Source organism: Sapajus apella, unplaced genomic scaffold (assembly GCF_009761245.1).
Source record: "Sapajus apella isolate SASKATOON/1434 unplaced genomic scaffold, GSC_monkey_1.0 scaffold11, whole genome shotgun sequence".
NCBI lineage: Eukaryota > Metazoa > Chordata > Mammalia > Primates > Cebidae > Sapajus > Sapajus apella.
The window spans coordinates 176,177-189,428 of NW_022436951.1; the positions used below are offsets into that span (position 1 = coordinate 176,177).

Here is a 13,252-nt window from a genome sequence, read left to right on the forward strand (position 1 = left end):
AACTGGATTCTCAAATAGATCTGGGACCCCAAAAGGCAAATAACAACTGCTCCGGGCAAGTAAAGAGAACTTGGATTTCAAATGGTAACCTCCTAACTTGATACGAAGTTTCTTGAAAGATAACATCTGAGTCTCTGTATTTCCTGCACCTTGTACAACAGTATTGAGCATATAGCAATCAGTAGGGGGTTATTTGGAAAAAAAACTTGATGACAAAAGCAAGGCTTACTCGAAAACTGCTGCTATCTAGGAATGACATCATTTCACATTGCTCGTTACTTCACCCACTGTCGGCATGCCAACTTACAAGCGTTACTGGAAAGAATTTACCTGCTTCTGAAATAGTAGGAATTATCTATTTCATTTGTACACCTTGGAATTTCCACACTCTTTCCATGTCCAACTGCTACCATTAATTTTTGTTTTTATGGTACTTACGTTTATAAAGATTTTATATTAGATGCTCAAAAAATTCTGTGGGATGCATAGATCTTCCAGGAAGTACATCTTCTGTGACAATAAAAATGAGCCCTGATTTCCCTCAGATAGGAAGTCTATTTTTCTATTTCCTTAAATTAAAAAGAAAAAAACCGTGCTCCTGGGAGATCCCATATAGGATCACACAATGTGGGCTAAGCTAGCACCTCATCACTGCATAAGGAAGCAAAGTAAAAGGAAAAAAAGTTTTCTTTTTCCTTTTTTAAAGCAGCAGCATAATTTGCTGGCTCAGCAAATGTTTTTCCTTATTACAGTTTGGGAAAGAAAGAGATGTGGAGGCCCTGTTTACCCTTAGCCCTTCCTCCCACCCCCGACTGTACCATTAAATCCTAGATACTGGGGTGACTGAAAAGGATAGGGAGTAAATTAGAAATTGTCAAAATGTTTTCCCCATATCATGCCTGGCAGCAATTGCTACTTTCTTTTAAGTTGATAACAATCAGTTCAGGGGTTTGCTCTGCTTGCAAGGTCACTGCAAGAGTGAGCGTTGAACTTTGGACTATAGCTGAGGGGTGAGGTAAACAACAGGACTATAAATACCAGAGTGTGTCGCTGTGGTTTTGTGGAGCTGCCAGAGCAAAGCAAAGAGAAAGGAAGCCGGCCTGTTGGAAGGGTTTGTGTAAGTAGAAACTTTGTGTTTTCTGATACTTTATTCTTTTAGAGTTTGGTAAATATTTTTTGAGTCTGATAAAATGTTTTTTTCCATAGAATAGATTTAGAAAACGGATAGAGGAAATAAAAATAATAAAAGAGAAACAAAAGGTAGCCAGCCATACCCAGGGACTTATACAGAATGTTTGAACCTGAAGAGCTAAGAGCCTGACATGAGCCACATTCATGTTGTTGGTATACTTTTCTCTCTGCCATCACCTTTCTTTCTGGGTTCTTTTTTTGCTGGCTCTTTCCATTTCTGTGCAGAATCCTCTATTGGTCCCTTTCTTCTTAGAGAATAGAAAGAGCAGTTAGAACTTGGTTTGTCTCAACCAAAAGTCAGATTGTGTTTGCAGAATGTTATGTAAGTCACAGACTTGGTTATATAAGCCACAGTCTGAACATTTTTCTAAACACACATCTTTTCCCAGGGAAGTTCTTGGCTGCCTGATGAGGCAGATTTCCACAAGTTTCTGGAAAACAGAATTCATGGGCTAGGTATTTTTAGGAAGTAGAATTATGTCTGCTGGATTTATTGAAATTAATAGTTAGGCCTGTGAAGTTATCTATGAAAAAGAGTGTCAGGTTATCTCTTTTACAGGACAACCCCAGCAATGTGGAGAAGCCTGGGGCTTGCCCTGGCTCTCTGTCTCCTCCCCTCAGGAGGAACAGAGAGCCAGGACCAAAGCTCCTTATGTAAGCAACCCCCAGCCTGGAGCATAAGAGATCAAGATCCAATGCTGAACTCCACTGGTTCAGTGACTGTGGTTGCTCTTCTTCAAGCCAGTTGATACCTGTGCATTCTGCAGGCATCTAGGTAAGACAGTCTTTCTGTGACTTAAAATATCTTAAGGGGAAAGCTATTAAATACACACATGCATATAGATATAAAATAAAATAAAATAAAAGTGAACACAATGTATTAAATCACAGTTTTTGGAAAAACTGTATGTGTTTGCATAGAACAAATTAGAAGAGAGAAAAACTAGGATGATATACACCAAAATGTTTACAGTGGGTTTCCCAGGGTTATGGAAAGTTTTTCTTCTTTTTGCGGACCCATATTTTGTAACTTCCTACTAAATATGTATTACTTGTGTAATGAAAATGTTCTAAAATATACTTCTACAAATAGAACTTCAGTACAAGAAGCAGAGAAGGCTGTTTCGTCAGAGTAGAAAGAACACTAGGCTTGCTATCAAAGGTGTTGGGTTATTTAACAAATAAATATCAAAGATATTTGTTGAGTTATTCACCAAATACTCATTGGGTAGAATTCTTCTTACAGTTGTCCAGTGGTATTTGTGCAGGATTGGTTCCAGGATCCCCCTCATACACCAAAATCTATGTATGCTCAAATCCCTTACATAAAATGGTGTCGTATTTCCATATAACCTATGCACATACTTTTGTATGTTTTAAATCCTCTCTAGATTACTTACAATACCTAAAACAATGTAAATGCTATGTTAGTTATTTTTATATTGTATTGTTTAGTGAATAATGACAAGGAAAAAAGTCTACATGTTCATTACTATAGATGCAGTCATCTTTTTTTTTCCAACCATTTTTGATCTGTGGTTGGTTGAAACCATTCTATCTATAAGATGAATTTAAAATATATACACTTCATTGTGCTAATTTGATAACTAAATGAGCCACTGTTTGTGTAAGCATAAGGTTTTTAACTAAGCATATTTTTAAAGTAATTCGAAAAATGAAAGTTTCAAAATCTTTTACCACAATATAAAGAATGGGTACAGCATGAGTTAGTTAAAAATAAGGATAGTTTCACATAGAAAAATAAGGAAGAGGGAGAAAAACCACAAATCAAATTACATGAGATTATTCATTTTATATGTTTCTTCCCAAATATTTTAGATTGGAAGACCTGCGAGTAAAACTGGAGAAAGAAGGATATTCTAATATTTCTTATATTATTGTTAATCATCAAGGACTCTCTTCTCAATTAAGATACACACATCTTAAGAATCAGGTTTCAGAGCATATTCCTGTTTATCAGCAAGAAGAAAACCAACCAGATGTCTGGGCTCTTTTAAATGGAAACAAAGATGACTTCCTCATATATGACAGGTTTGTACATACACACAAACAAATCCCAAATTTAAACATAACTGTTTTGTATCTATCTATTTATTTACTTCCCACCACACATAACAATCTTCTTTGCTGTTAAATACAATGCCATATTTCAGTCTTCATCTCATATAATCTCTCTCTAACTTTTAGAAGTAAAAATTACTCCTTATTTTTGAAAATACTCTCATTTAAAAAATTTCTATGACACTATACCCTGCTGGTTTTGCCCATATCCCTCCTCTTCTGTTTCTTCCATACTTCCTTTTCTACCTCCCTGTTTTTCTTCCTTCAACATCCTCCTTTGGTTTATTCTGTATGTGTTTGTGTTATTCAAGACTATATAAACACTCTGCACTTTTTACCTGAACAATCTCATCTACCCCTTGATTACAATTACAACATATATTAGGATGATCCCAAATATATATACAAAGCTGAAACACAATGACTGAACTCCAGACGAGTATATTTACTTCATAGATACATTCACCAACATCTTAAATTCAATTATTCAAATCTGTATTGATTATCTTCTCCTAAAACATACTTATACTTTCACCTTTGTGTGATTTATATATAGCAACCTATTGGAGGGCGATGCAGCCAACCACTAGGGCATATAATCCTATAATTTTCCGACCTGCACTCCCAGTCATCATCCACTATTTTGTGGGACGTTACAAAAACCATCATGTATGGCAGGCTTGCTACCATCTACCCCTTCAGAAAACTGTGTGACAAGAATGTGTTACTGACTCTTTCCATCACACTCTCATCTCAGGTCAATCATCAAATTCTATGGGTTCTTAATCCTCGGTATATTTATCTCATATCCATAATTATTATCACAGGTTACTTTGCCATAACCACTTCTCTAGATTTTCCACTAATCTCTTCACTTGATTTTTTTTTGTTTTGTATTTAATAGTAAGTGATTTAAAATAAGACATTTGCCTTTGTTTATTGCCAAATAGTTTATAAATTCTTTATTTACACTTACATTTTTTGGAATGACTTTTATTTTTGAAATATCTCTTAAAAGTAAGGCATGTAAAAGGGTTCACCATTCCAGTAGGAAAATACAGAAAGTTGATTACATTTTTTCCCATAAATTGGCATTCTGGTTAAATAAAAAGAATGACCAATTTGTATATCCTGTACAGTTCTAACCTAAGCCTTTTGCAAATGAATAACCATATCTTGTAATTAATTAATTTTAATCTAAGTAATAATTTGAAGGCTACATACCTGAATTTCTGAACTGTAAAGTGAATAAATTATTTAAGCATGATCTACACAAATCTACTTTTGATTCTGTGAACAAATAAAACATTCATATTTTGAGGGAACCTCAATGCATGCATTATGCCATTATAAACATTCTTAGTGGGTACTTTGTTTACTTTGACTCTCCGGAGTTTGGTTAGCCCTACTTGTTCTTATACTAAATTTTAAAAAATGATCACATTTCATTCTTTTAGGCCTTCAAACTTCTAATTTTTAGTATAATCTAAAAGTATAATCCTTTGATAATCACATAAAACCATATATTCTGGTAAAAATGTGGGCAGAAAGAACTTCTTAAGCCCACCATTCTGACAATGCCGCTTATTCTAATACTTTCATTGTACTGCAATTTTCATTGCATTAGATATATTTTTAAATAAATGAGCTATTGGTCATGGGTTGGAGATCTTTTTGTTATGTCATGATTTCTTGTGTCAGATTTGTGCTGCCATAGCAGTACTGACAAGCTCATGTGATTTTCAGAGCCTAATTTATAAATTAGTGGTTTGGGCACTGGTAGAATTTATAAGTCAGTGACAAAATTGTATTTGATAAAGTAACAATGATGATTAGTTTTGATATTATTTAGTGACAGATCTATAACATTTCAAAATGCTAGTATTAGACTAATTGTAGTGTTGCTATGACCTGACCTGGTATGCAGTTCCTGGGAGCTCATTTGTAGCTCTTATCCATAGAAATTTAGTGAAGGCCTGAAAGGGTCTTAGTTATAAGACCATTAAACCTATAATACCTATCCCAGACTGTGTTTGAGTAGGATTGTGATACAGAAAATATTATAATGATGTTGTATTTGTCCTTTTTCTTAGATGTGGCCGTCTTGTATATCATCTTGGTTTGCCTTTTTCCTTCCTAACATTCCCATATGTAGAAGAAGCCATTAAGATTGCTTACTGTGAAAAGAAATGTGGAAACTGCTCTCTCACGGTATTTTTCTCAATTATTTTTCTGGGGAGAAAAGAGGAAATCTTTTAAGAGCTGTCTAAATAAGTTAGTGTTTCATGATAAATTAGGATAAATTAATCAATGCTTTTGCAGGTGTACTAAAAGTAAATAAAAATAATTTTTATAATTAAAAATATCCTGTCATCTAACCTCTACTTTAAAACATTTTCTGAAGATTGATGTTGCTACCTTTATCTAGAAGTGCTTTATAAATTAAAAATCAATGTAGATCATATTTCAATTACCACCAAATGATGTTGCATAAGCATAAGTGCTAAAAGAATTTAGTCAACAAACAAAACAATATTATTGTAGTATCCTGAACATGCCAGCACAAGAAGATGGTAATAGCAAAGTTTACCCACAGCATTACTTGGAATGGAACTGGGGTCAGAAACTACTTAATATTTTGAGGATGTAAGACTATCAGATTTTTCCTGAAGCTCTTCCACTGTCTGCCCATCGGCAGTCTGAGTTTACTTCAAAATGGAATAAGTTTTCTACTCATTACTGGTATTTATTTCCTAAAAACTATGAAAATATTTTTTCCTTGTTATAAGAAGAACTACATTTAATTTTTTTTTTTTTTGAGACAGAGTCTCGCTCTGTTGCCAGGCGCCAGGCTGGAGTGTAGTGGTGCGATCTCGGCTCACTGCAACCTCCGCCTCCCAGGTTCAAGCAATTCTCCTGCCTCAGCCCCCAGAGTAGCTGGGACTACAGGCACATGCCACCACTTCCAGCTAATTTTTGTATTTTTAGTACAGATGGGGTTTCACCATGTTGGCCAGGATGGTCTCAATCTCTTGACCTCCTGAGTTTTTGGGTTCTAAGTTGATTTTGTAAATTTATTTACAAATTAGCCTTAGGTTGAGGTTTAATGTTACATTTCTGTATCTATAGGCTTTGAGTCTCTGACTGGTAGGTACCACAAAACAATAAAGACTTCCAGTAAATTAAAGAACTAGGATCATGCAGAATGGATAATATGGTCAATGGGAGTCGGGCAGTAATTTGCTACTTTCAGCTGACAGCCTTATAGTAGGGAGACATTAACAAAGCTTTGGTGAAGTTCAAAACTTTTCCTGGCATAGGATGAAGTATGAAAAACTAACACATTTGAGCAGAGTTTATTAGCATTTTTGAATTATCAGAGCTAAATCAATACTAGATTATAGTATCATATGGCATTACATAAGATGAGCTGTTGACCTAGGTACAGAAGTTTCCATGTAGATCAACTGATTTTTTTATTTTTATTTTTTGAGACAAGGTCTGACTCTGTCACTAGGCTGGAGTGCAGTGGCACCATGTCAGCTCACTGCAACCTCCACCTTGCAGGCTCAGGTGATCCTCCCATCTCAGCCTCCCAAGTAGCTGGGACCACAGGCATGCACCACCACACCTAGCTAATTTTTGTCTATTTTGTAGAGACAGAGTCCTGCCATGTAACCCAGGTTGATCTCAAACTCCTGAGCCCAAGCAATCCGCCCACCTTGGCCTCTGAAAGTGCTGGGATTACAGGTGTGGGCTACCATGCCTGGCCTAGGTCAACTAAATTTAGGATTTGATATTAGATGACTTTCCTGCAATCTATGTTCCTTTTGCCAGTTTACTTTATTTGCTTCTGCAAATATAAGTACAGTGGTTTGTCATTCTTTGTAAGCCTTTAATAAAATGTCTAGATGTTAAGACTAACATCAGACTCTTTACTCCTTAATATAATATAAAGGCAACTCTATTCTAATTAACTAGTTGGAATTTCACATACTTTAGGTCTACAAATCATTTTGCAATATTTCTATCTCTATAAACTTGCTAATAGTGATTTATAAATTTGTTCCAGACTCTCAAAGATGAAGACTTTTGTAAAAATGTATCTTTGGCTACTGTGAATAAAACAACTGAAGCTCCACAGCCCCATCACCATCATAAGCATCATCGCAATCATGGACATCAGCACCTTGGCAGCAGTGAGCTTTCAAAGAATCAGCAACCAGGAGCACCAGATGCTCCTACTCATCTCACTCCTTCAGATCTTCATCACCACCATAAGCACAAGGGTCAACATAGGCAGGGTCACCCAGAGAACTGACATATACCAGGAAGTGAAGGTTTACAACATCCACAAAACAAGCTCTGACAAAAGAGATGTATAAATCAATTACTCTGAAAATTGCCCAAAGATTCAGAGTTGGCTCCTAGGAGCTGATGCTGACATTGTCGACATCTGATATTTGAAAAAACGGGGTCTGCAATCACCTGACAGTGTAAAGAAAACCTTCCATCTTTATGTAGCTGACAGGGACTTCGGGCAGAGGAGAATATAACTGAATCTTGTCAGTGACGTTTGCCTCCAGCTGCCTGACAGACAAGTCAGCAGCTTATACCTACAGAAGCCAATACCAATTGAAGCTGAAAGAATATGGCAAAAAAGTGAGAATGACCTTCAAACTAAATATTTAAAATAAGACATACTCCCCAAGTCAGTCTAGACACAATTTCATTTCCATCATTTTTATAAACCCTCAAATTAGTGAACCAAAAATAGAAATTGGATTTGTGCAAACATGAAGAAATCTACTGGATTGGCTTCCAGATTTTAAATTTTATGTCATAGAAATATTGACTCAAACAATATTTTTTATAATGGGGCAACTGAAAGGTGATTGCAGCTTTTGGTTAATATGTCTTTTTTTTTTTTCTTTTTCCAATGTTCTACTTGCTTTAATGAGAACAGAAACATAAACTATGACCTAGGGGTTTCTGTTGGATAATTAGCAATTTAGAATGGAGGAAGAAAAACAAAGACATGCTTTCCATTTTTTTTTTTTTTTTTTACTTATCTCTCAAACAATATTATCCTTGTCTTTTCAATCTTACATTTTTAACTAAATTTAAAGAAAGAAGTAGATACTTAACACATGAATATTTTGCTAAAAAAGCATATATATTTTAAATGTCCATTTATCTTTTTGGATATCGAAAACTCATATCTTGCTTTTACTATCACACATGAATAAAACCTTTGTATCCTTCTTTCTCTAACATTGTATCACACTCTTCTAAAACTTGATTGGCTGTCTTGAAAGATATAAGTGGAAAGGTAAAGAATATTGTCTGTCTCTGTTTTGCTTGGTAAGTATTTCCATAGTCAATGATGGTTTAATAGGTAAACTAAACCCTATAAACCTGACCTCCTTTATGGTTAATACTATTAAGCAAGAATGCAGTACACAATTGGATACAGTATGGATTTGTCCAAATAAATTCAATAAAAACCTTAAAGCTGACTCTTTTTGTGATGTAGGCTGTATGCATATGTTGAAATTAAAAGTGAAATTTTCAGTTGCTTTTAAGTAAAATGCCAACTAATGAATTTACTGCTAAGCTCAAAACCGTCTACGCTTAAGGTGAGAATCTTTGCCAACAGAAAGGCGTTGCTCTAAATCGCGAATGGTATTACGAAGAATTGCAATCTCTTTGTTTTTTTCTTCTTGAATATGTTGCAGTTTCTAAATGAAACAAAAAATTTGTTATTACAATTCAAAAGTAAAATTTAGTACAAGGAGCAACAAAATAATAATAAAGAAATACACTTCTGCTATAAATTGGAATTTTAAAAATACCTTATTGTTAATAAGAATCATGATTTTTATAGAAACATGCTTAGAAAATTTTCTTAACCAACAAATCATGGGAGAAAAACTCACATACCCTTCTGTAGATACTCTGTGGCAAAACGGTAGAATCTGGATATGATTTTGATTTAGTCTGAACTCTTGCTAGTTTGGCATCAAACTGAATCAAATTTAAAAAGAAAGTTATTGAAGCTCTAGACAATTAGAAACAATTTTTTCAAAATCCATGATATCTTTTGACATGCAAGCTGTAATTTAGGTGTATTCTCTATAATAACAGACAATAGAAAAATTCTGCTTTAAGAAACAATTTTTCAGAAAGAGCAAAGGACACACATACAAGATTAATCCTGACTGCATGGTAAAATTACCTGGGTAGGTTTTTTTTTTTTTTTTTTTCAAAAACCTGGTGTGTAGCTGGCATCATTTTTTTCTCAAAACGTGATTCTATAGTGCAGCCAGGGCAGAGAATCTAGTTTAACTTAAAGATAGGTAAAAATATTTTTACACTAAAATGAATATATTATAAAGAAAATGTAATCAATAGTCAGGAGAAAACCTCACATATCTTTCTGCAGGAACTTTGAGGCTGAATGGTAGAATTTGAATACCATCTTGTCGATTTAGTCTGAACTCTTGTTGGTTTGAATTAACCTGAATCACGTTCAAAAAATTCTCATAGGCCATTCTTATAGGCCAAATTTTTCATTTTTGCACAATATTCCATTTTAACTTCAGATTTAGTTAATATAGCCTCTCTGAGGACTAAAATTAAGCTCTGAGGTTATGTTCTGGTTTGAGGAGAGAAATGGTTAGGTACAATAAAGACAGATAACAAGGGGCTCTGTATACTAGTTACATAATAGGTGATAAGGCCCAAATGGCAAACAAAATGCAAATTTCCAAACAGAGGAGGATTAGAAGTTGGCGGTAGATCTTGAAACAGGCCCATTAATTTCAGTTGGCCATTCAGTCTGTCTTGTGGTTTGTGGTACACTTGGCCAGATGGCAGCAGCAGCAGCAGCAGCAACAAAGGGCATCTAAATTCAACATCAGCTCTCTTTCTGCCCAATGATTACACATGGTGCTTCACCAAGTACCCCAGGGATTCCAAAGTTTCAGGAATATGAGTAGTATGCGATCTTAACTAAGATCTGTGAGTTCTTACAACACAAGGTAAAATGAAAGTTGGAGTGGGGGGAAGTGATGGAAGAATGATGTAAGGGTATCTTGATATAGTCTAAAAAAATTTAAAGGACAAATATTTTGTCAAAGTACCTTTGAGATTACGATATCTGGTTAAATGAACTACTCAAGATATTTGAGTGAAGAGCTAGAGCCTCAGCTTTTGAGATGTCCTATTTGAAGTCCCTTTAAAAATATTTTTTAGGAATTTGGTTTGTTTGCCCCTGAGATATATATGTTTCCAGAAAGATATTAGGAATACATTTGTCTTTCTTATGAGAATTAAAGCAAAAGAAATTTCTAGTTGGTTTACTGGGGTTCGACAAATTGCTGCTGGGATGAGAATAATGTGAAGCATTAGAAACATTCTTCCCATGCTGGAATGGTAGAATTATGAAACCTGCATAGAATTTACTGTAAAATGCAGTAAATCCCTGAATTTTCTGTCAAGGAAATGTAGTGCTAAAAACACAATAGCTAAAAAGAAAGTTTCACTGTATTGGTTTAATAGCTGATCAGTTACACTGAAGATAAAATTAGTAAGCTGGAGAATAGGTCAGAAGAAAATATCTACCCTGAGACAGGGAAAAGCAAGAAAATGACATATACAGAAAAGAGCATATGAGATATAGGAGCTGGTTGTAAAGTCTGTGAAAGGCTGTTGTCTCTCATCTAGTGTTGGGCCTAAAGTTGCTGCAGTTAAAAAGAAAAGTTGGATGTCAAGTGGGAAATACTAAGAACAAAAGTTCTCAGAGAAACAAAATCTTCTCTAAAAACCAGGACGTTTTGAATAACTGAAGAGTCTACCTTCAGGTCAAGTGCTGAAAGGCAATGCAGATGACAGTTATATGGTGTGTGATTACAGCAATCATTTGATGGAGAATGAGCTTGTGTGAAGTCCTCTTACAGAATTGCTTCTAATCCTAAAATGTATCTTATTGTGGTGAAAAACAATCAAAGTACAGTTTAGGGGATGTGTCCTCAAGTTTGGCAAACTATTAAACACCTACCTCTAGTTGTAGCTTGATTATTTCATTTTGTTTTTCTTTTTCTTGATTTCTTAGCTTTGCATTTAACTCTGAAATTTCCATCTCCTTTTTCCCTATTAGTTCTTTGTGCTTTTCTTCATTTAATTCAACTGAATAAATGAAATAAAATTCATTCATTAAAAATTTCAAAAATATTATAAGCTTGTATTTCCTTGGTATTTTAAATAATTCCTAAGAAAGTAAATTTTATTAATGAAACATATTTTAGAAATGGTTTATGTTTAGAATAGCTTTTCTGTATTTTTTTTACAAGACCCTGAATAATGTTGGAGACACAGAGGTCACTTGCCAAATCTTTTTGAATGAATAAGGTAATTTAAATGATTAAGCATCAATGGCCTAGAAAATAAATGGGAGATACAGTGGTTGAAGAGGGATACAAAGCCTGAGTTTCTAGGTATGAAGGGCTTAAACTACTGGATGTCTCCAGAGCTACATAAAACCCCTGCCATACTATTCCATATGATCAGGCCATTCTCATGTTCACATCATGTCTTTATGCTTTATCAAATTTCTTCTTCTCCCAACTTTCTTATTCCTGTTAATGACACCATGGTATCTAGGATGAGAGGCTCAAGAAAATCTTTGATTTTTAATGAAAAAGGAGACAATCAACAAGTGCTACAATGAAGGGCTTCCTAGCTTCCTGATATAGATATTTAGGTAATGAATTTGTAGATTTCTCCATGACTTATATTTAAGGCTATTAAGTCTATCCATAAACACAGCTTTAGTACAAATTTTGAAATGTAATGTTTTTTATATAATTCAGTTCAAAATATTTCCCAACTTCCTTTGAGATTTCTACCTTGATCCACAGGTTTATCAGAAATAATTTCCAAATATATAGGGATTTTTAAGTTATCTGTATCTTACCAACTTCCCCTTAATTGCAATTAAGATCCTACTCTGTATGATTTAAGACCTTTGAAATGGGTTGAAATTTGCTTTTTCATTTATGATATGGTCATCTTCCTTAACATGCATACTTGAAAATAATATGTATTCTGCACTTATAGGGTATATTATTTATGTCAATTAGTATCAGTTGTTAGCTTTGCTGTTTAAGTTTTCTATATCATTACTGATTTTGCATATTTGAATGTACTTTTCTACCACTAAAAGGTGAATTCAAGTCTCTCGTTATGATTGTGGATTTGTCTGTCATCTACTAATTCTGCTAATTTTATTTGGTGCATATAAATTTAGAATTATTTTATTACCCTAGTAAATCAAACACTTACATCAGAAAATATCCATCTTTTGCTCTAGTATTGCTTCTTGCTTTAAAGTATACTTTGTCCAATATTAATATAACTATGCCACCTTTGTGTTGGCTACTACTATATACATGGTATATCATTTTCCATCTTTTATTTATATCTTTCTTATATTTTATATTAATATGTAATATTTATTTATTTATTATAAATTATTCAGGGTCTTTCTTATATTTTATATTAATAATAATAGCTTTATATTTTAGGTATATTGAAAGCAGCATATTAGCAGATTTTAATCTTTATTCAATCTGACAATCTTTGTCTTTTAATTGGAAATTAAAGTTTAATTTAATGCATTTAGTAATATATTTGGGTTTAAATAGACTAGCTTATTATTTGCCGGCTTTTACATTTTATGCTCATTTTTCTCTCATCTTCATTTGGACTGAATAACTATTTTTACTTCCCTTTTTTCCTCTTCTATTAGATTCATAGTCATTAGCTTGAAATATATTTTTTTATTCTTCTTTAGTGGTTACCTTAGAGTTTATAACATGCATATTTGACTTATCAGAATTTAATAAAATTAGTATTTTTATCACTTTATGGACATTATGCAAGTCTTAAAAACATTTTAACTCCATTTATTCCCCCT

The 13,252-nt window shown here is 33.9% G+C and overlaps 2 protein-coding genes across 2 annotated transcripts in view; one reads left to right on the plus strand and one right to left on the minus strand.

The window, feature by feature from the left end:
* Positions 1-878: 878 nt before the first annotated feature.
* On the plus strand, positions 879-8,792 carry SELENOP (selenoprotein P). Its single transcript, XM_032278843.1, has 5 exons — positions 879-1,117; positions 1,751-1,966; positions 3,031-3,243; positions 5,367-5,484; positions 7,346-8,792. The coding sequence occupies exons 2-5, from the start codon at positions 1,764-1,766 to the stop codon at positions 7,955-7,957; spliced, it is 1,146 nt and encodes a 381-aa protein (XP_032134734.1). The 5' UTR covers positions 879-1,117; positions 1,751-1,763; the 3' UTR covers positions 7,958-8,792.
* The window catches only part of CCDC152 (coiled-coil domain containing 152), a 51,860-nt gene continuing 46,948 nt past the window's right edge, over positions 8,341-13,252 (minus strand). Inside the window, exons 6-8 of the mRNA XM_032278844.1 lie at positions 11,336-11,463; positions 9,217-9,300; positions 8,341-9,014 (exon numbers count right to left, since the gene is read on the minus strand). Of these exons, the coding sequence (XP_032134735.1) occupies positions 8,892-9,014; positions 9,217-9,300; positions 11,336-11,463 (335 nt within the window). The 3' untranslated portion in view covers positions 8,341-8,891. The remainder of the gene's footprint in view (positions 9,015-9,216; positions 9,301-11,335; positions 11,464-13,252) is intronic.